The 23,331-nt window shown below is 51.8% G+C and overlaps 1 protein-coding gene across 1 annotated transcript; it reads left to right on the top strand.

Annotated features, from left to right (window-relative positions):
• Positions 1–708: 708 nt before the first annotated feature.
• LOC149334633 (uncharacterized) lies at positions 709–5,717 on the top strand. Its single transcript, XM_089556291.1, has 3 exons — positions 709–1,012; positions 4,316–4,515; positions 5,370–5,717. Exons 1-3 carry the CDS (start codon positions 709–711, stop codon positions 5,715–5,717), a joined length of 852 nt encoding a protein of 283 aa, XP_089412417.1.
• The last annotated feature ends 17,614 nt before the right edge of the window (positions 5,718–23,331 follow it).

Genomic DNA, 23,331 nt, shown 5'->3' on the forward strand with positions numbered 1-23,331 from the left:
TAAATCAGACCTGTGAATAGCAGAAGATGCGTATGAGCCAACAGCCTCTGTCGCCGCCACCGCTACCAAGTGCGGGCTGGGGCTTGTTCCGGGGCTTTTATATCTTTTCTGGGGCCTGGCGGTGAAGCTTGGAAGCGTCGGTATTGCGCATGGCAGTTTCTTCAGCGATGTTAAAGCAGTCGGTCGGTCGGTGGGACAGGTGATAAGGTGCACAGTAGTGATCGACGATTCCTGTGAATAGCAGAAGATGCGTATGAGCCAACAGCCTCTGTCGCCGCCACCGCTACCAAGTGGTAGACTCCCCCGGTGTTGCTCTCCCGTGTGCTTTTCTGTTGCCTTTACTATGTACAGGTAAATAGCAGCCTTTACCTCCAAATTCTTGGCCGATCCCCCAGTGTGGGTATGTGCCATTCTGTCAAAGGCTACAACAACAACAAATTCCAGCCCTTATGCAATACTGCTCAAGGGGTCGTCTTATAAGAGAAAAAGAAAGCGTAGTGAGGTGACCCTTTACAGATTCGCTATGCATCCTGGCCAATCCCCCGCCGTGGGTATGTGCCATTAAGCCTGAGGACATCATCATCATCAGATCGCCTTTGCGCGGATATGTCGTGGCTGAGAAAGTGAAGATCGAAGCATGGTTGTTGTTGTCGGGGAGGACGAGGAAGAAGAAGAGGTGTTCTGAGCACCAGTCCGCCGTTGCTGAGAATGGGCGCCCTGACCGCGACCGCGCTCGTCGTCCTGGTTCAGCTGGAGAGCTGGTCGGGACACGTGGAGCTGCTGCAGGCGGACACACGGTTCCCGGCGAGCCAGCGGCTGGAGCTGGTGCTGTGGCGTCTTCGCCGCTACTCACGCTCGTGCGCCGGCGGTCGTCAGGTGGCCAACCAGAGTCTGGAGCCCCTACGACACGATGCCCCCGTGCGCTTCTGGCGCCTGCCGCAGGGCTTCTACTGCTTCTCCGTGGCGCCGAGGGGAGAGGGCACCGTCCGATCGCCCGTCGCGGTGCTCACAGGTATACCACACCGCCGCCCACATCTGCAACGCACTCAGGTGGCGCTGCATGTATCGGCTGCTGCAGCCGATAAAACATGACAGCACGGGTGCAGGGGAAGGAACGTAGTGCTTTATTGCGCGCTAGTTTGATAGCCACTACTGGAAAGAAGGGCGACCTCGTCTCCCAGAGAAGCCGACTGTGTGCGCATGTCCCATGTCCCATGGCTTCCGGGACGATGATTTAGCTACCGATACATCCTCCTCCGTTCGGAAAGAAAAAGAAAGCTCGGTTACAGACGAATTTTAATGTTGTATGCCACTCGCACAGATGCCTTGTCGACTTCACTTGCTCTGGAAATTTAAGGCACTTGAACAAAGTCCTTGTTGTACGTGAGGCGCCGAGGTGGTGCTCTTTGTCTTGTTGACCTCCTCAGTGCTGGTGCTGGTGAGGAAGACGCGGGGAAAGCCGCCCCGTAGTGCCCTCTTGAAGAAGGTGCTGTCAGCAGCTCGCTAAGCGACGAACGTGAGCCCACATCATTAGGGGAACACCTCCCTGATAGTGTTCCTTGCCTATATTGGCACGTGGATTAGAGGTAGAAGAAGATATAGAGCGCAAAATACTCGTTATGGAGCTTACGGTCGTCGCTCCAGCCCTTGTAGCGGGCGACCCGCTCGAAGGTGTCCAGCCAGTCTTCCGCATCTTCGTACACGTCGCCGTGAAAAGATGGCGGTGTTCGCGGCGTGTGGTATAGGATGGGCGCCGGAGACCCACTGTCTGTGGCCATTTCCGGTGGGACCGTCGGTCGAGGCTGCGTCATCCTCGTCGGGTTGGCAAGGGTCCCGAACTCAGGCGACCCACCGCGGAGGCGGCGGCTTGGGCGCTGATGGACCGGTGTGAGTTCCGTCTTGATCTCGTAGGCGTACGCAGGTCGGGAAGCGTACCCAGCACCTCCACCAGGTGTGTAACAGTTACCCTGAAAGGGAGCTGCAGCGGGTGAACGAGGGCACCGAGAACTGAACACGGGAACGAAGGCACCAGAAAACGGACCTACACTTAAGCGTCGTCTACTTCTACCAATTGCGCTCTCTTTCTTCTTCTACCTCTAATCCACGTGTCAATATACTGTATATGTGCTCCCGACGTAACCCGCCGCGGTGGCTCAGCGGTTGGAGCGCTCCGCTGCTGATCCGGAGTAGCCGACCGCATTTCGATGGAGGCGAAACGCAAAAAGGCAATCGATGAAAATTTTGGTATGGGCTAGTCGGTGGCTCATCTTAAGGAAAGTATATGCAGCGCAAAAAAAAAAACAGCGATAGCAGTGAAGACGTAAACAACAGCCAGCGCCAGTCCTGTTGTTCGTGTCTTCTCTGCTGTCTCTGTTATTTGCGCTGCATATGCTTTCCGCAAAAAGGCGCCCGTGTGCTGTGTGATGTCAGTGCACGTTAAAGAACCCCGGAAGCTGGAAATTATTCTGGAGACCTCCACTATGGCACCTCTTTCTCTATCTCCTTCTACTCCCGCCTTCCTCCCTTCCCTCACGGCGTGGTTGAGGTGTCCACCAAGAAGTGAGACAGTTACTGCGCCATTTCCTTCCCTCAAAGAACCACTAATTAAAAAAAAGCATTTGCTCTCGACTTCGTCCGGGCGAGCGCCGAACTTAGGTTGCGTGGTGACAACACTACAATTGTGTGCCTGTCTCGCTGGGCTTTGTAATAAGGGGCTGAAGTTTCCACATAAAAAGTTCGTTGCAGGTCGCCTTTAGGCCTCTCCCGGCCTACGTCATCTGATCATGTGAGACCGGACTTAAAGGCATTGAGACAAACTGGCCGAGAAATGAGCGGCCATGTATGAAAAACGCGACATGGGCGCGATCACACGCGCCTTTCTGACGTCCGTGTTTATTTTTTTTTCTCGTAGTTTGAATTCTTTGCAGTAATGAACGCACTAACCCCATGTAGTGCAACGCAGAACTCCAGGTGCAGGACCTGCTTTTACAGTAGGCGCAAAATTGACGAAAAGGGCCCATGCATGCGAGTCATCTCCAACCATTTCTGCCTACCGAGCAACGCCTTTATAGGGTTTATAGGGAGTACGCAGCGACGTCAGAGTGAGCGCCATTTAGTGGCGCCTGTAACACGGCGAAAAACGGCAGGCATATCCTTAATCTGCTTTTCTGCACCTGCTCAGGCTTGCACCGCTGAAGCCTCGGGCTGTGCCACAAATTGTCACCCATGACATCACGTGAATACCTCGGATACTCACTGATCGCTAACAAGGAGACGTACGATTTTATTCGTACTTTCTAGCTATTTTTGTATGTTATCTTTTTCGGCACAACATGGGATCAAGCATTAAAAAAAGAACGCGAGAAAAGTGGCAGCACTTCGCGTCTTGAGCTGCTATTTTCGTCAGCCAGCCGAATCACCGTGCTCTATTCTGCGGCGTAGCGAGCCCAGGCGTGAAGTCTAAAAGGGGACGCTGCATTCACTAGCATTGAGAACCAGGTGCGTGCCTGCTACCTGCAATCCGCTGTTCAGCGTGTGCGCTTTCTTGAAATCCCCTTTTCGAGGGGACACAGTTGCAGGAACTGCGTACAAATCTGTTTCCTAACTATATCAAGGTGGGGAAAAAACCAGGGACAAAGAAAGAAGAAGACAACAGGACCGGCGCTGACTATCAACTGAAAGTTTATTAGAAACAACACGCAATACGTATACTCCATCGACAATCAATAGCGCATGGCAACACCAAAAGCCATCACCATACATCAGCCATACATCAATCACCTGGATCAAGATACTTTAGTTCGCAGTCATGCGTTCGCTCACGCATGAGCCACTGTTTTTGTGGATATTGTTTATGAACAGTTCATGACCTTGAACTAAAGTATCTTGATCCAGGTGACTTACGTATCACTATAGCTTTTGGTGTTGCCATGCGCTCTTGGTTGTCGATGGAGTACATATTGCGTGTTGTTTCCATTAAACTTTCAGTTGATAGTCAGCGTCGGTACTTGTCCTGTTTTCTTTGTCCGTCGTCTTAGCGCTGTTTTTTTTTTCAGCAGTATGTACCAACTAGCTCAACTCTCCGTTTTATTGAACTATATCAAGCCGGACGAACGAGGTTCACGCGGGCAAAAATTACAAGACACCGCGAGAAAAGAAGCGTCGCCATTGTACGGGTGGAGCATGCCGCGGCTACGACGGCTCTCTTGCAGCGCATGGTCACTTTTTTGGTTCTGTTGCCACTCCTCATTTCGATGCCGCGCACGATAGCGGCGAACCCGAGCTTATCTACCACACGCCCGTTCGCTTTGCGCAGGCCAGGATCCCAGGGATCGATGCTGCGAGCATGCGCCGGGTCAGCGCCTCCTCTGGAGCATGGCGCAGGACGGCGGCACACTGAGCGCCTCCATGAGCGTCAACAGCTCGGAGCTGCCGTGCCAGCTGTTCATGGCGAGCCTCTACGAAGGCGGCTGTCAGAACTTGGGAAAGGGACCGCGACTCGTCGCCCGCTACCAGGTACGGGAGTGGATGCGCGAGCGATGACCACGTGCATGTTCGACGTCACTTTGAACTGATTCCCCGTCCCATATACCACACTAAGCCCAAGCAGCCAGTACCGCCACTTCCTGCTAGTAAGCGTGGAAAAGAGCGATGCTTGCCAGAACGCCTGTGTCCCCTGTCTTGTCGTCCTCCTGCTTCCCTCGCTTGTCAGATGTGCATCGTGATCTGCTACCTGAATCACTCACCGGATCAAGCCATTGCTACTCTGATAACCCCATGCGCTTTTGTTAAAGGGCCCTCAGATGCTCTGAAAGTGCTTTGATACTGTGAAAATGGGGAGGATATGAGTTGCCTTATCCGAGTGAAAACTGAGCTGCAGAAGCTCTTTGCCAGCACCCTGCAACTTCATCAGTGCTGGTGATACCATTTAACCTTTTTCAAGCTTGGGAACAGTAGAAAATAAAGCACAAACAAGGGAATGCACAGTGCCTGCGGTGGGTGTGCGTCCATCTTGCCATCCTGAGTTTAAGTAAAACTCTAGTTTGGGCGAGTTTGTTCATGTTGAAAGAAAAAAACTGGTAATGGCGCGAGAAGCGGGGACACACAAGGCACACAAAAATCAGGACTGACGCCAACTTGCAACTGGGGTTTATTGAACCAAGCCTGCCTTTTGTTGATACGGCTTGGTTGTGGTACAAAAGACAGGCTTGGTGCAATAAATCCCAGTTGCAAGTTGGCGTCAGTCCTGTCTTTTGTGTGCCTTCTGTGTCCCCGTTTCTTGCGCCTTTACCAGTTTTTTCTTTCCATATGTCTTTGTTCGTGGTTCTTGTTCCCCGCATGAGTTCACGTCCTGAGATGCGCGGTCCCAGGTGGTGCGGAACAGCGTGTTCCACGTGCACGGCCTGAAGCCGGAACGGGGCTACTGCCTCACGGTGGCGGCCGGCTGCCACCACTGCCCCGTGGCGTGCCCCGTGCTCGAGAAGAAGACGGTCGGCGCCACCTTGGAGCGCGACGGGTCCGACGACGGCCTGCGCGAGCCCGACCAGGGCGGGGGCCCACCGGCAGGGGTCGCCGACGCGGAGGAGCGCCTGGACCCCGTGCTGGCCGTTCTGGGAGTCGGCAGCGTCTTCTTCCTGCTCGCCTGGTCCTTCCACCTCTACAAGAGGCTACAACCGGGGGTCTTCTCTGGGCGCAAAAGGGCGCCGAGACTGGTTTAGCACAGCGCACGCGCTTTGTCGCCGTTCTTGAATGGCTAGTAAAGAGAAGAAAAGCCGCGCTCCCCTTGTACCCGTGTCCTTAAATACGTCTTCAGTCTAATAACTCTTGGGAACAATTACTAATAACTAATGGGAACAATGCCATTATTCGAATCCCACTACCAGGTACACTCCACGGGAGGTAGCAGGTCGAATGCCCACCATAGCTGCGACGATAACTCTGCATACAGTCGTCCACATACCTTTGAGAGCTCGAATGACGCACCGCGGAGAACACTTTGATGATGTACAAGTGCCCTAAGGCTTGAAACCTGACACAACTTTGCATACACGTCCCTATGGAACATATTTAACTCCTCATGTCTTTAAACGCTGTATCGGATCCGCCAGGCAGCGGCGATTATCATAAATGCAGAAGAGAGCTCGCGGTTCGAGTGCTCAAGACAAGTATGTGGACGACTGCTTCTTGAAATCCAAAGTAGATACAGTTGACAACATGGAGAACTACTGTGGATGCCAGAGTGGTTTCAATGCAGAGAGACACACAATAAGTTTTATTAGCTGAGTATGAAGAGCGGAGCCCCTCTAACGCAGCACGTCAACCGTGTCGGATGTACAAGAAGAGCTTATGCGCCTCGGCGACCCAGTCAGCCAGCTGGACGAGCCGAGCCTAGGCCCGGCTCCGAGTAGCGCAGCGCGGTGTCCCACTGCTCCTGCAGGGTGGTGGGGAAGCGGAATGGGTAATAGGGCAGGTCCACGCGATGGCAGATAGGGTAGCGTGCCCACCGCAGAATCTGCAGTAGAGGGTTGGGTAGATATGGGGGGAGAGAACTGTGGGATTTGGTAAAACGTGCGTTTGAAGCTTGTGCCACGAAATTTCGTGCGTGCGGGGTAGGGACCCGTCGGCCGGTAGGTAAACACGTCGGCGAAGTCGGTATTGTAAGTTAAGTCATCAACCGGTCCCTCGCCCCGCCCATATACGAAATCGTCGGGGATTTCTGAACCCGGTGCGTCGACAGTGGTGCGTCGGACAGCGGAGCGCCGCGCGTGCCAGTCCAGCGTTGCGCGTGTGCACGTACGAATGGTGTGCGCGAGGCGACGTCAACGAAGAGCGCGGCGGGCATGAGGAACGGATGATGATGATGATGATATCAACTTTATTTTCCGCCAGATAAGGAAGCCCCCTACTCCCCGTCCCCGGCACGCTGGCCTTGGTGACGGGGGCCGGGACCTCCGCGATTAGAAGCAGGCGAAGAGGTCTTGATTCCTCGCGGCTTCTTCCGCCAGGCGGATGGCTTGTTGCTGTGAAGCAGGGGCCTCGCTCCACAGCAGGGCTTCCCAGGTTTCTCTACAATTTATGTTTTCGTTAGCCCCTGGGGAGCTAGCACATTCCCAGATTATGTGGTCGAGGGTCCCTCTCGCCCCACAGTGATTGCACTTATCGTTTTGTTTGTTATCTCTATGAACATGATATGCCCAGACTGGGTTTATGAAGTTCCCAGCTTGGTGGCGTCGCCATGCGATTGCCTCCCTATTGTTTAGACTTTTATCCGGTGGTGGCACCAGTCTCCTCTGTAACTTATAATTTTCAAAAATTTCCGTATAATTTTGCAGACGCTCGTCCATGTTCCGGCAGTCGGGCGGCTCCACAGCTACCCGGAAGTAAAGAGCTCGGGCTAACTCGTGGGCCGCGTCTTTGCCAGGAATGGACGCGTGTGTGGGAGTCCAAATTAGTCTTACGTTTCTGTTTAGCTGTCTACTGGCCAGAATCCTTGCCGCTTCCGGCGAGATCCTACCCTTTCCAAAATTATAGATGGCCGTTTTGCTATCGCTAATTATAAAATTGGCTTCCGTTCCAACGCAAGCGAGCGCTATCGCAACTTCTTCAGCTGTTTCCGCGTTGCGCCTTCTAATGGTGGCTGCCGATACGGGGGCACCGCGGTCGTCGACCACTGAGGCGACCGCCGTACCCGACTTGCCACTTGCTGCGTCCACGTACGCAACGGACTTGCTGTCCATCGGATCGAAGCGTCTGATTAGAGCTTCTGCCCTCTTCTCCCTCCTTTCAGTGTTGCATATGGGATGCATGTTACGAGGGAGTGGGGGAATGATTAGATTTTCTCGCCAGTCCTGCGGAATGCTCGATTTGACTCTTAGTCCCCTATCTGTTTGCAGGCCTATGCCATTTCAAGGATGGCTCTGCCTGTGGTTGTTAATTGCGTAAATTAATTGCGATTACGTAAAGCAGACCAGAGATAGGCATTCCATCACTCGTCACCCCAGCGCAAGAATTTTTGAGCTAGCATCAATAACAACGAAGTTATAGGCGATTAAAAATCACGCTACCCCTATCCTACCTCAACTCGTACGCGCGGAGCACCAAGAAAAAAATAAAGAAAACAGCTCTGATACTGGGCACCGCCCATAAAAACGTCTTCGCTGACGTTCGGTTTCCGACTTCCGGTTGTCGCACCCAGCCTCACACCCAGCACCCCAGCAGCAGCGTCGGCAGCGTCTCTCCGGTCTCTCTTCGCCTTCCTGGATCGCGGCGCACGTCGGATTTCTTTGCTTGCCACTACGACAAAGGCACTGCCAGTGGTTTCCGAACTCCCGACAGAAAGAGGCGGCACAGGTAAACTGAAAACATATGCGTGAGGCAATGCCCTGGCTCGCGCTTGCCCGAGGTACGAGGGGGTCGCGCGGCGGCTCGAGCAGACGATTTTCACGGCTACCGGAAGCGTGCCCGTGACGTCGTGGCTGCCGTGGCTCCAGCGAATGACAACGTGCGGTGGCCTGCCGACGTCAAGGGACTAGTGAAGTCGGTTACGACCCTCCATGGTTACGACGAAGACACCAATCGGCCCGCGAATTTTAAAAAGCGCGGTTTTTTTTAATTTATAATAAATTGCCGGCTCAGTTCCGAAGACTCATACTTGGTGTGAATGCTTCTTAGCCTAATTTATAAGCATTAAAAACATTTATAAGTTACTTTTAATTCATTGCATAGTCCCTTTAATCTTTCGAGCTGTGAAATTCTGACAGCCTCCGCTATTTCATCCCAGGTATTGTGCACTCCCACAGAGAGCAGCTTCTCTGTGGAGGTGCTAATCGGTAAGCCCAGGGCCCTCTTTCTGCACCGTCGAATGAGCGAGTCTAGTTTCTTTTTGTCCTCAGCCGTAATGTTTAAGAAAGGTGTGGCATAACTCACGCGGCTTATTATGTATGCTTGAGTTAGTTTAAGCAAGCTTCTTTCCTTCAGGCCTCGTCCTTTCAGCGCCACCCTTCTAAATATGCCAAGGGCTTGCGTGGCAAATCCCTCGAGCCTTTTGATTGCCCCATCATTATATCCATTATCCTGAATAAATAGCCCTGAGATTCTGATTTGATCTACCTTTGGAACTGGTTTGCCCTCTACTTTAATGTCAAATTTCCAGTTGTGCTTGCATCGGAGTGACTTCGGGTTATAGACGAATAATTCTGATTTTTGCGGAGAGCATGAGAGACCCCTACTGGCAGCACGGTCGACGACAGTGTCCGCCGCAGCCTGCAGGCGCTCCTCGATACTCACATCGCTCCCCTGGTTAATCCAGAGGTTGATGTCATCCGCATACATACTGAAATTTAGCCCCTCTATGCTCTGCTGAGCTTCGGGGAGGGCCCTCATTGCCACGTTGAAGAGGAACGGGGAGAGAACCGAGCCCTGCGGCGTGCCCCTGCTCCCTAACTTCAGTGTGCGAGACTCGATGTCTTGGAACTTCATGCAGTTAGTTCTGCCTGACAGAAAGGCCTTGATGTAATCGTATGTACGCGCGCCTACCCCAAAATTCATGGAGACCTCGGAGGATTGCTTCGTGTTTGACACTATCAAAAGCCTTTGTCAAGTCTAGGCCGAGAATTACTTTGGCGTCTCTAGAACGCGAATCGATTATGTCATATTTCAGTCGGAACATAACGTCCTGCGTGCACCGGTCGGAAGCCGACCATCTCGTGCGGCCCCAGATCGTTTTGCTCAGAGCTGACGTGACGTGTCAGAAAACTGAGGTGAGAAGGAAGAGAGCGCAGCGGAGGTCGGGTCATTCAAGCGTGGAGGTGGTGGTGGTGAAAAGCATTTATTTAGTATTTTACAGAGAGGTGCTCGGGGAGAGGACCCTAGTGGGCCTCACCCCTTACAACACTAGGCGGAGTCCCTCATTCCGGGATCCCGTTGGTCATGACCGCTGCACAGGTCCGCCGAACCAGGGCCTGTTGGGCCGATAGTTCCTGGCAGCTGAGCAGGGCCGCCTCCCAGTCCTCTCGGGTAGGGGAAGGGGTGATTGGGGGGAGAGAAGGATTTTTTATGCATGCCCAAACCGTGAGGAAAATGTCGGCCACCTCCCCACAGAATGAGCAGCGGCCATCTAAAGAAGGATTAAAGTGCTTGAGAACCGCCGGGCACATCAGGGTGTTTGTAAAGAGCCCGAGGAGAGTTCGCTCGCCAGCTTTACCCAGCCCCTTCATAGGAACCAGGTATCGCCGGTGTTCGGCACGATAGTGCTCAGTAATGTCTTTAAAAGAAAGAAGAGGGCTGTGATCTGGGTTAAGGTCCTCTCAAGGAACGCCTGGTGCCCGGTGAGTGAGTGCGCGGGCTGCCTCATGGGCGGCTTCGTTACCTGGCATGCCTTGGTGGCCGGGGACCCATATGATTGAGCGATGAGTTGGATCGCCGTCACGAGTACTGTGGTGTAAAATTTGGTGAGCGAGTGGAGTGATCCAACCGAACTCAAAGTTACGACAGGCTCCGCGAGAGTCTGTGAGGATGAATTTAGAGTCGGGATGGGAGGCTGCGAGGGCGATCGGCACCTCCTCCGCATGCGTTGAGTTTGGCGCTCTGAACGAGAGGCCGTCCACCTGTTTTCCCTCGTGTATGACTGCAGCCGTGTACCATTCCCCCTGGAGAGGTAGGGGCCTGCCATGTCGACGTAGAAGACGTGTTTCTTTGAGCCATAGTGGCGGTGCAGGGCATCCGCCCACGCCTGGCGCAAGCCATTATGGTCCTCCTTGATCATCTTAGCCGGAAGGGGTCAAACGCAGAGGGCGCGTCTCCACAGTTCGGGCGCTCGAACCCGTTCCATGGTATGGTGATCATGTTTGATATGTAACCGGTCCAAGAGGCGGCGACTGGACACGGTCTGGGCGAGACGCGTGTATTGGTTAACGAGATGCGCCTCGCGAAGTTCCAGATAGGTGTTCACCAACCCCAACGCGAGGAGTCGCGCGTTGGAAGTGGATATCGGGAGGTCGAGGGCTCTCTTGAAAATTTTGCGGAGTAAAATCTCCAAGTGATCTTCGTCATGTTTCCGTAAGCGGAGGTAAGGTATCGAGTATAGTACTCGACTAGTTACGAAGGCATGCGCGAGCCGCATCGCATCCTTAATTCGCAACACGCCATCGGACGTCGGGTCCGTGCTGCTGGGGACCTCTCTTTGATCACCGACGCAAGCCTACTGCGTCCCTTTCAAGTTTGGAGGTGGCAGCCGATGGACTAAGGGTCGGTGCTGCCGAGAAGCTTGGATAGCAGACACGTACAAGCGCAAAAAAACACGGACAGAGAAAGAGAGACAACACGAGCGCTCACTTCCAACTGAAGATTTATTGACACACAAGCACAATTACATACACCTTGCTGCATGACGTCGAACTGATAGGCCTGCCGACATCACGTGGCCGCTCCCAAAAACATTATTTCCTTTTTAGTCAGTGTGACAGATGGTGCGCTGACGCAGGATGGACCGGCTTTTCTAATCAAATCTGCCTCTATTATCTCTCTCACATCCTGACAACTATGTTTGGCCACAATCTTGCATGCGCTGAAGACAGGTTTACATGGTTTCTTATTCTTTTAAGCACAATCATGACAATGTTCAGAAAGATTACCGTCTCTATAATTGCCTACCTTCCTCCTGTGTTCCAAAAATCTTTCATTCAGACATCGGCCAGTTTGACCGATGTACCTAGAGCCACACGATAGAGGAATTTCATAAATCACACCAGAAACACATGCTACAAAAGGATCCCGGTGCTTGATATCGCATGGTTATTTAGGCTTTTGAAAAGGATTAGTCAACTTGACTACTTTTTCCAACTTCTCAGGCGCCGAGAACACTACTCTAAAGTCACTGCGTTTCGCAATCTTCTTTAGGCGATGCGAGGTGTTATGCAAGTAGGGAATGACTATACCGTTCTGTTTTCATTTGCTTCGCTCTGGTTCTTGTCTTTTCTCTTTACGGTTTTCAACATTCCTTCAGATACGGATATACAATATGAGGCTTATGAAAGAACCGTTTCATTCATCTCATACAAAACTTGTTAAGAGAGCAATCGCTAAGCAATGCCTAAGTAATGCACTGAAAAAGTTGTGTTGCCATTCACTGAGCCATGGTTTTCAAAAGCAAGTGACGTGTCTTCAGTCAGCTGGGTATCCGACAAGCCTCATTGTACCCGTATCTCAAGGAATGTTGAGAACCGTAAAGAGAAAAGACAAGAACCAGAGCAAAGCAAATGGAAACAGAACGGTAGTCATTCCCTACTTGCATAACACCTCGCATCGCCTAAAGAAGATTGAAAACGCAGTGACGTCAGAGTAGTGTTCTCGGCGCCTGAGAAGTTGGAAAAAGTAGTCAAGTTGACTAATCATTTTCAAAAGCCTAAAGAAGCACGCGGTATCAAGCACCGGGATCCTTTTGTAGCATGTGTTTCTGGTGTGGTCTATGACATTCCTCTATCGTTTGGCTCTAGGTACATCGGTCAAACTGGCCGATGTCTGAATGAAAGGAACACAGGAGGAAGGTCTGCAATTATAGAGACGGTAATCTTTGTGAACATTATTTATTTATTTATTTATTTGCAAACGACTGCTAGCTTTATTGCAAAGCCTTAAGCAGGAGTGGGTGTAAAATACACTTTGACAAAAAGAAAACCTCCTTAAGGTACACGCAACTCAGCACACAATACCGAAAAAATGAACGACGAAAAGAAACAACATTATACAATATTAGACACCTCGCGTCAAAATGAGCACCGGGGGAAAGAAAAAAAAAGAAAAAGGAAATGTTGAATGCTGCAAAATTGTTACGAATTCCTAAGCGACGCCGTAAATGACTCCACAGTAGAAACCTCTACAATATTCGCTTTGAGGACATTCCATTCCCGCACAGTACGGGGGAAGAAAGAATTCTTGTATGTTTCAGTGCGGCATGAGTATTCCTTCACATTTAAAGCATGGTAGGATCATGTCGAACGACCCGGGACGAGCTCAATGTACTTGCTGCTGTTAATTCCTAATTTGTTGTGAACAATCATAAACATATATTTAAGCCTCTCGCGGTATCTCCTGAGCTGCAATTTGCTTTCTCAAGTAGCATGGTAGGGGACGTCTGCCAGCTGTATGAATTATAAATAAATCGCACTGACTTTCTTTGAATATTCTCGAGTGTTTTAATGTTTTCTTTAGTATAAGGGTCCCACACAACAGAGGCGTATTCTAAAACAGGTCGGATAAAAGTTTTGTAAGCTAGTAACCTAATTTCCTGCGTGGAGTACCGGATAGATCTTCTTAAAAAGCCAAGTTTTTTCATAGCTTTATTTTTAATATTAGAAGTGTGTTTGTTCCACCGTAGGTCAGAGCTAATCGTTAATCCCAAGTACTTGTAGCTGTCCACGGTAGACAGGGGATGGCTATTAATAGTATAGGCAAAACTTAATGGCTGCTTCTTCCGCGTGATAGACATTGAAACTGTTTTTTTAGTATTATATTACTCATCTGCCACGTTGAGCACCAATCATGAATTTTAGCCAAGGCGTCATTAAGAAAAAGCTGGTCAGCAGGAGTTCGTATTTCATGATATAACACACAATCGTCGGCAAACAGCTTGATTTTGACAGGAATTTCTTTAACAATGTCATTTATAAAAATTAAAAAGAACAATGGCCCAAGTACTGAGCCTTGTGGGATACCGGAGCTTACCAAAGCTGGGCTCGAACATGCATTGCCGATTGATATGGACTGAGATTGTGCTGAAAAGAATAAGAAACCATGTAAACATTTCTTCAGCGCATGCAAGATTGTGGCACCCATAGTTGTCAGGATGTTAGAGAGATAATAGAGGCAGATTTGATTAGAAAAGCCGGTCCATCCTGCGTCAGCACACCATCTGTCACACTGACTAAAGAGCAAATAATGTTTTTGGGAGCGACCACGTGATGTCGGCACGGCTGTCAGTTTGACGTCATGCAGCAAGGTGTATATTGTCACGTTGTAGTGACGGCAATCCAGCAGTCAGGAAAGCAGCAACAAGCCTTGCAAACGAAGCTCTTTATTTGGGCTGACTTGCGCCCGCAAAAGAACCATTCACTCGGTGGCGGCGTAAGCAACAAGCGTGCTCGTCAATCGTCGAACTACGAATGCCCGCTGCTCGCGGCATCGTTCAATTTAAAGCCGGCAAGGAAACTTCGAGATAACAGGTCGAGATCATCTAGAGTAATCTAGAAACACGTAGATGCAGCTGTTCATGGCTGTGAACAATCGAGATAAGTCCGGTCGCTTCTCGCGTCACGAACAAAAATGATAACACCCCTTTTCTGCGGCCTGCCGCAGAAAAGAGGCTGCGGCCTGCCGCAGAAAAGAGGCTGCGGCCCAGAAGACGGCTGCGATCGCAGCCGTCTTCTGGGGGTCGGGGCGAACTCCATCCTTGCTTACGACGTGACCAAGGAACAGCAGCTCCTCGTAGGCGAAGTGGCACTTCTCTGGTTTCAGTGTCAGGCCTGAAGGCTTGATCGTTTCCAGCACCATCCGAAGCCTTCTGAGGTGGTCTTCAAACCTTGAGTAGAAGACAACAACGTCATCTAAGTAGACGGCAAATCTGCCACTTCAAGCCTGCGAGCAGCGTATCCATTACTCGCTGGAACGTCGCTGGGACAGAGCAGAGGCCGAAGGGCATCACCTTGAACTCGAAGAGTCCGTCTGGCGTGATGAACGCAGTCTTCTCGCGATCTCTTTCGTCGACTTCAATTTGCCAGTATCCGCTCTTCAAGTCCATCGATGAGAAGTACTTAGCGTTGCATAGCCGATCCAATGTGTCGTCGATGCAGGGGAGGGGGTAGACATCCTTCTTCGTAATGCTGTTCAGGCGGCGGTAATCGACGCAAAAGCGAAGGGTGCCGTCTTTCTTTTTCACTAGGACGACTGCAGCTGCCCAAGGGCTCCTCGATGGCTGGATGACGTTGTCGCGAAGCATTTCCTGTTTCCGTGTTCGTCTGTGACAATGCGGTGCTTGGCAAGCCGGGTTCGTCGCACATTCGATGCTGATGAGAAGCAATCGCTGTACTTTTGAAGAAGACTGCGTATTTGGTCTTGTCTGCTACGTGGTAATGCCGGGTTGATATCAAACGTTGGTTGATGGCCTTGGTCAGATGGTTCTACGGGTTGGTCCGGTAGGGCAAATATGTATCTGATGTCTGCCAGCTCGTCGAGGAAAACGATCGTCGTACCTTTGTTTAGATGCCGGTATTCTTCGGTGAAGTTGGTTAGCAGCACCTGGGCTTGGCCATTTCGGATTTGGGCGACTCCCCTTGCGACGGCCAGTCCTCGATCCAGGAGTACCTGGGTGTTCCCCTCGACGACGACTTCGGCAGTTTCGATGTCTCCTGTACATATGCAGGCGACGACACTTGATCGGGGCGGCACGCTCAGTGCTTCGTCGAGGACGTTTAAGGCAACGCGATAAGTCGCTGTCGTCGCTGCAGATATGGCTTTGTCCGTGGGAAGCTTGATCGACTTGGATCGAAGGTCGATGATCGCCCGATGTTCATTCAGGAAGTCCATTCCCAAAATCACGTCTCAAGAGCATTTCTGTAGGACCAGGAAGGTTGTAGCATAGGTTCGCCCATTTACTGTAACTCTCGCGGCGCAGCGTCCTGACGGCGTAATAAGATTACCACCTGCGGTGCGGATCAGCGGGCCATCCCAAGTTGTTGTCACTTTCCTGAGTCGAACAGCGAATGGCCCGCTCATGACGAAGTAGTCAGCTCCCGTGTCGACCAAGACAGTAGCCGCTTGACCGTCGACCTTAACTTCAAGGTCACTTGTTCGCGTTTTCATGCTACACGTGGTCTTCGGTGTACGATCACGGCTTCGTCGGGTAGTGAAGCTGCGGTGGGCGTACTCCGACGTAACTTTTATGGGCAGAGGTAAAGGCGTCAAGTCTGGCCGCGTCGTCGTCGTTGTCGGTGTTGTCATCGAAGTTGTCGAAGTTGTCGTCGTAGGTGTCGTCGGAGGTGTCTTCGGGGGTGTCTTCGGAGGTGTCTTCGGAGGTGTCGTCGGAGGTGTCGTCGGAGGTGTCGTCGGAGGTGTCGTCGGTGGAGGATCTTTGTCCTTGCGCTTAGAAGCAACCTCACCTCCAGAGGCTGCTTTATTCAGTTTAACCTTCGGGGGCTGGGGGAGCGTCCACGCAGGGCGTAACCTCGGTTAGGAGATACAAAGCGTGGTGACGATGGCGACGGGGAACGTGATAGGCGGCTCGGCGATGAGCATTCTTTCCGACGCAAAAATTCTTCGATTTTGACTGGTCGCTGGCCGGGTCGGGGTCGTGGGGCGTCGTAAGAGAACCCTCTGATGCCCAGTCTTCTGTATGGGCAGTGCCGGAGGACGTGACCGGCTTCGCCGCAGTGGAAGCATAGAGGGCAGCGCTGGTCGGGTGTTCTCCACTCGTCGCATTTCCTCGGCCCTGTGCGACGCTCGTAGGACGGTCGTGTTGGGGCGATAGGGCGGCGGTCCAGCGCAGCTGGCTGAGGGCGATAGGGGCTTGGGTCCCGAAAACCAGGTGCAGGACGGCGCACAGCTGCGGCGTAAGTCATGGCTGGAGGCTCCAGAGGCTGCGTGGTGGTCGGTGTCACACCCAAGGCCTGTTGCACCTCGTCCCGGATGACGTCGGTGAGCGAAGTGGGCTGCGGCTGCGTTCCTGTTGGCAGCAATCGTCGGAGCTCTTCTCGCAAAATTTCACGTATAACCTCCCGCAGGTTATCTATGTTAGCGGTGTCCATGCTGCTTGCTGACAAAAGGCGCTGCTGGCAGTCACACTGGCGGGCTCTGGCATCAAGTGTTTTTTCCATGGTGGATGCCTCTTCGACGAATTCCGCGACGGTTTTGTGTGGGTTCCGTACGAGGCCTGCAAAGAGTTGTTCTTTAACTCCTCGCATAAGCAACTTCATCTTCTCTTCTTCCTTCATGTTTGCTTCGGCCCGCCGGAAGAGACGCTTCATCTCCTCAGTGTAGACTACAACCGTCTCGTTTGGGTGTTGTATGCGAGACTGAAGGAGCTGCTGGGCTCTCTCCTTTCGCACGACGTTTGTGAAGGTCTTGAGAAGCTTCTCCTTGAAGGTTTCCCAGTTCGTCAGGCTAGCTTCTCCATTCTCAAACCAGATTCTTGCTGGTCCCTCCAAGGCGAAGAAGACGTACCTAAGTTTAGTCGCATCGTCCCAGTTGTTCAAGACAGCCACACGGTCGAACTCTTCTAGCCATTCTTCCGGGTCGGCACCAGGCGTAGCGTCGAAGGTTGGTGGCACCCTGGGCTGGTGAAAAATGATTGGAGTCGTCGTCTGGGGCAAGCTCATGGTGGACGTTGCTACTGACTTTCGCTTCCGGGTAGGGTCCGGCAGAGTCCCGAACTCAGGTGCGTCACCTAGCAGACGTCGGCTTGCGCGGTGGACTGGACTCAGGTCCTGCGGTGAATGACTCAGAGGGCTGGCGTCACGACTTGTAGGGGGTGTCCGGAACATGGAAGGTTACCCAGCACCTCCACCAGATGTCACGTTGTAGTGACGGCTATCCAGCGGTCAGGAAGACACCAACCAGTCTTGGAAACGATGCTCTTTATTTGGGATGACGCGCCCTCAAAAGAACTGAATCACTCGGCGGCGGCGTAAGCAAAAAACGTGCTGGTCGGTCGTCGATCTACGAATGCCCGCTGCTCGCGGCATCGTTCAATTTAAAGCCGGCAAGGAAACTTCGAGATAACAGGTCGAGATCATCTAGAGTAATCTAGAAACACGTAGATGCAGCTGTTCATGGCTGTGAACAATCGAGATAAGTCCGTTCGCTTCTCGCGTCACGAACAAAAATGATAACACCCCTTTTCTGCGGCCTTGCGCGAACGAACGGACGCTACAATGACACGTGGCAACATATATAATTGTGCTTGTGTGGCAGCAAATCTTCAGTGGAAGTAAGCGCTCGTGTTGTCCAAGTCTCTTTCTCTTTCCGTGTTTTTTTTTTTGCGCTTGTACGTGTCTGCTATGAACCAATTAGCCCAAATGTATGTGTTCCTTGGATAGCCTGCAAAAGCCTACTGCGTTTCGGGACGCCGCCGACGGGACTTGGCTACGCTTTGCCTGCTGCTGCTGGCAAGTTCTTGGGGCGCTGAATGGAGTCCATTGGCATCTTCCTATGTTCCTCTCCGCTCCTTACCACCTGGCTCTCTTCCGCCGCTTCCTTCGGCGCAACGCCAGCGACGCTCCGCTGTTCACCAACCCGCGTCCTTGCTGCCAGCAAGGCATTCCCGCTTGACCTGGGACGCTCCATATGTATCTGGTGAGACTACCGCCACGTAGGCTCGGCATAACGCGGCAGCGTATCGCGTCTGCCAGACGTGTGGCGTTTCGGCTCCGTCATTTTTGAAGCGAAAAGCTTCGGAGCCGAGCTTTGCGTATGCCGTGAAACCGAATGGCGCGTTCCGCAGCCATCGCCGCCTGACCTTTCGGCGCAGCCGCGCGCTACTGCGCATGTGCGCCGCCTCCTCACCGCCGCTACTACTGCGCGCTCGCCTCCTCGCCACCGTTTGACCTTTCGTTGCAGCCGCGTGTTCACCACAGTTACTACGCGTACGGAAGGAGGCTTGGTTTATTGGGGTTTAACTTACTACGCATAAGGAAGGAGGGCTGGTTGATTGGGGTTTAACGTCCCAAAGCGACTCAGGCTGTGAGGGACGCCGTAGTGAGGGGCTCCGGAGATTTCTACCACCTGGTCGCACATACACGAGCCTCTAGAATTTAGCCTTCATCGAAATTCAGCCGCCGCGGCCGGGATCGAACCCACGTCTTTCGGGTCACCAGCCGAGCGCCGTAACCCTGAGCCACCGCGGCGGGTGCGGAAGGAGGGTTATTTAACGCGCTTGACACCGTTATCGTGGTGCTCCCAGTGCACTGTGCGCGAACTGCGACAGCCATGACTTCAAACAAATCATAACTGCAGCTTTTATTTATTTATTGATTGATACTGCAGGCCAATAAACTGGCCCTAGCAGGAGGGGCAATACAGTAAAAAGTGTGACAATGGAAAACAAAATAAACACTAACGAAAAATAATGCTGGGTGTAGCAGTGTTACTCAATGAATACATTCTGGCACCAGCACAATAACTAACAAAACATGAAGAGTGGCACATGTGAAATAACAAACAGGCGGGCAGTTTTAACTCAAAAGAACAGAACTGTTTCCGGGGGGGGGGGGGGGGGGGGGGGGGAGGCATCACAGAGTGAAGGAGTTAGGAAAACATAGCAGATTGTGAACACTGGTTTTGTTTCAGTTAGTTTATGGAAGAAAGATGTTTTTCCAGCTCTTCTGCAAAGTTTTGTGACTGCAATACCTCGACAGGTATAGAATTCCATTCATGTATAGTACGCAGAAAGAAACTATTCATATGGGATTTGTATTAGAAAATGTTGGCGTAAGTGAAAGGTTATATCTGTGTCTTGTCTGGCGTGAACTTAGAGGTTTTACGCAATGAGGCCTTTGAAGTGCGCTTTTTTCATTTATTATGTTATGTAAAAATTGGAGACGACTTATCTTCCGCCTGTTTTCCAGCGTACTGATTTTATTTGTAAGCATTAATAAAGACGGAGAATCCTCTTTTATATTTACTAAAGATGAATCTGATAGCCTTCATTCGAACACGGGATCCCATACAACTGCTGCATACTCCAGTTTGGAACGGACAGTTGTGTTGTATGCTAACATTTTGGTATTTGCAGGTGCGTTGTATATCCAGGCTTAACCAGAGCTAAGCCACTGCCAATTTTTTTTTTTTGACAGGAGCCACAACTGAAGCCATCGGACCCCATCCCTTTGGATTCGGCAAGTCCATTCGACAATGTCATCTAGGTGGGCCCACTTTTCCAAATTCTAAAGCGGGTTTTCCTTCCCGCCTCTGGCGCCGACGCTAAGCCTAACGGCATGCGCCGGCGTTCGGCTACGAGGGAGCCGCTGCTTTCTGCAAGATGACGGAAACGCACGTTCAACGCGGCTATGACCCGGACGCCATGTCTTGGCCGACCGTTCCCGTCACTGTGGAACCCAAATTGGCACCCGCGGGCCCGATTCACAATGAGAAAATTCAGGGGGGCACTTTGTTGACCTAAAGTGCGGTGAGGCGAAAGCCTTGAGCGCGGTGTCACTGATGTGTGGTTAAGATGTTAAGCTTCGTCTCTAAGAGGGGAACGCGACAGCGTCTTGCAACGCTGCCAGGGAGTCCACAGAACGCCATCGCCCGTTCGGCAACATTCCCCATTTACGCCGTCGGGGTTAGGTGCTGCCCTAACTGGTTGCGAGCAGCGAGTTTTAAACATGATTTGTAAATGATATGGTCAACGCAAAGCTTTCCAATTTACTCACAATGAGCACATCTGATTTGTTGCAAACAATATGAGCATTAAAATAGTTTCAGTTTAAGGCAAAGCCCTCTGTTACGGCACCCCTCGCAGCACGTGTGCAGCCTGGAGCATTAAACCACACCTAACTGCCATCTCTTCCCCGGCGCACATTCTCTGCCCATTTGCTGCGCCTTCCCTCCAGGCGCACGATATGCTTCTTTTGAAACACAGCGCTGGTAGACGACGGACGAGAATGAAGACACACAATGTGCTATCAACTTTTTTTGTGTGTGTGTCTCTTCAATCTCGTCCTTTGTCCGCCAGCGCTGTGTTTCAAAAGAATGTTCTACCAACTCGCCCAGCGACGTATCTTGCACGATGCTTGGTGGCCGGGGCACTCACAGATTTGGGCGAGTTGGTATGCAACAAGACAGTGCTCGTCTTTGTCCCACCTTTGCTGCTCTGTTCGCGCACCACGAGCACTAACAGCTGCACTCCAACCTATATGGGAGTAAGCTGTCCTCTAGTGCAGAGAGAAACCCTTTTAGGGACAGGGTATGCCACCCGAGTCCTGGACTCCACCCATGAAGACTCTAAACACATAAGGAGCCGTGAATAAACGTTTCCTCCCTCTCTCTTGACCACTCTATAATAAGGGAGTAATTACTCATTGGCATCCACCCGAGCGCAGCCATACGGCTACAAAGGAAAGCTATACAGCTTTCTCAGAAACTCGCGTCCTTTAACAGAGTCTAACGCTCTGGGGCCTTGGACACAACCTTCCAGACAACGGAAAGCAGTGAAACCGCTCCTGACTTTCTTAAGGGACTCGGGGTTGCATTCCCGCCTATAATCTTAAAGTTTTCAGTGCGCACCCTCTGTCTCTGTGACATAGTGGTCGCTTGACACTTAGACAACTCATTTCCTTGCCGCTCTTTTTCCTTTTTTCCCCTTTGTTCCCCTCCCCAAGTGTAGGGTAGCCAACTGGGCATCGCCTGGTTAACCTCCCTGCCTTTCCGTCCTTTTCTCTCTCTCTCTTGCAGTTAAAGAAAAATTCGTCCTGGTCCGGGGCTCGAACCCGGGACCACCGCTTCACCGGAGCAGTCGCTCTACCAATCGAGCTAACCGGGACGGCAAGCTGATGGTAGGGAGAGAGCGAATTGATCAATAATTCGAAGTGGTAATAGTGTTGGTCAAATGTTTTAGGGGAATCCCCCAAGGTGGAGTTGATTTGTAATAAGGGAGTAATTACTCATTGACGTCCACCCAAGCGCAGCCATACGGCTACAGAGGAAAGGTATACATGAAGAGGGGTTTATTGGAAAACTCGAAGGACTGGCAGCGAAACGATGGCACAGGCTGATCGAGTAGCGGCGGCACCAGGACAGAACCAAGCGCGAGCTCGACCTCTCCACGCGCGCGGCCGCCGGTATCGGAGGACGCACAAATCGCTTCGTCGTCGCTGGTGCTGGCGCACTGCCTTCTTCATTGCAACTGCCCCGGCGAAAACAGGGAGCCATCCTGGCGACTCAGGGCGAGCAGATGACGATAGGGTCGTAGTATGGTTTTAGCCGGCTCACGTGAACAATTTCGCGGCCGCGACGGCGGTGGTCCGAGGAGGGCGTGATCGGTTCGACTGTGTAGTTCACTGGTGAAGTGCGTTGTACGACACGGTAGGGACCGAGGTACTTAGCCGCAAACTTGGATGCAGCCGGCACAGACAGCCAGACGAGCGAGTCAGATTGGAAAGTCATGGATGGGCTTGCCTTGGTCACTCTCATATTTGCGGAGGCTTTGAGTGGCGGATGTCAGCTGGCGGCACTGCTCGGCATGACGGGCAGCGTCGGAGAAGAAGGTACATTCAGAATTGTCGGGGTTGTAAGGAAGGATAGTGTCCAGAAGACAGGAAGGTTCACGGCCGTATAAAAGAAAGTAAGGGAAAAACCGGTGGTGGCCTGGGAAGCAGTATTGTATGCATAAGTTACGAATGGTAGGACTTGATCCCAATTAGTGGCCTCAGAGGAAAGATACATGGCGAGCATGTCACCAAGAGTCCCCCAAGCAACCACAGATATCCGTCGGACGTACGAGCTAGATCCGAACGTCCTTTGCCGAGATCGGACGTCCATCGGACGTACGAACGCAATCCGATTTCGGATATCCGTATTCGTACATCAGCCGGACGTACGGACAGTGTCCACTTTTGTATATCCGCATGAGAGACGAGGTGTACGTCCGAAGGATGTAAGGCTGAGTATTTTCCCAGGCCATGAGTATCGACGTTTTTTATTTCACAGAAAATTCGCGTCTTTCGTGTATGTATAGTGTTTCAGTTACATCAGTTGGAGGGTTTGACGCGAAGATGTTCGTAAATTGGTGCGATTCCACTCCTACCTACAGTGCAAGAGCCGCCAACGAGCTAAATTTATCTAAGAGGAGAAGCAGGTGCTGCAGAATTTTGCAAGAACTAATGACTAGTTTTATATTTATCAAACTTCTCCAAATTAGTGGAGTTGTGCGACATGTCCACCGTTTTGCTAGCTAAACTTGCCATTGAAACCATTCGTATCAAAACTCCCGTGCATTCTGCTATCACCATCATCATAGATGTCAGTTCGCGGTCAGTCCAATCCAATCCATCAGTACGGCTCCGTAGCGCTAAAGTGAGCTAGAAGGGGGTAGTGGGCTCGCTGGGGCTCTTTCCCTGACGCGGTATATGTTACACGCACGGGGTGGCGCCACCGGCGACTTCACTGTAGCGCTTTGCTGGTTGAGCAGCTTTCTCGCGGCAGTCTGGCTTGGAAAAACTCGCTGCCTTCAGTCACATTTGTTAGACTTGCATGGAGCAGGTAGACAGACGTCGAATATAATAATAAATAATGCTGCTACCGGTTGCACACGATGAACTAACAGGTTACCGTGTTCGAACCGCAAAC

The sequence above is a fragment of the Amblyomma mixtum genome, chromosome 8 (genome assembly GCF_055824585.1).
Source record: "Amblyomma mixtum isolate Tamu chromosome 8, ASM5582458v1, whole genome shotgun sequence".
Classification (NCBI taxonomy): domain Eukaryota; kingdom Metazoa; phylum Arthropoda; class Arachnida; order Ixodida; family Ixodidae; genus Amblyomma; species Amblyomma mixtum.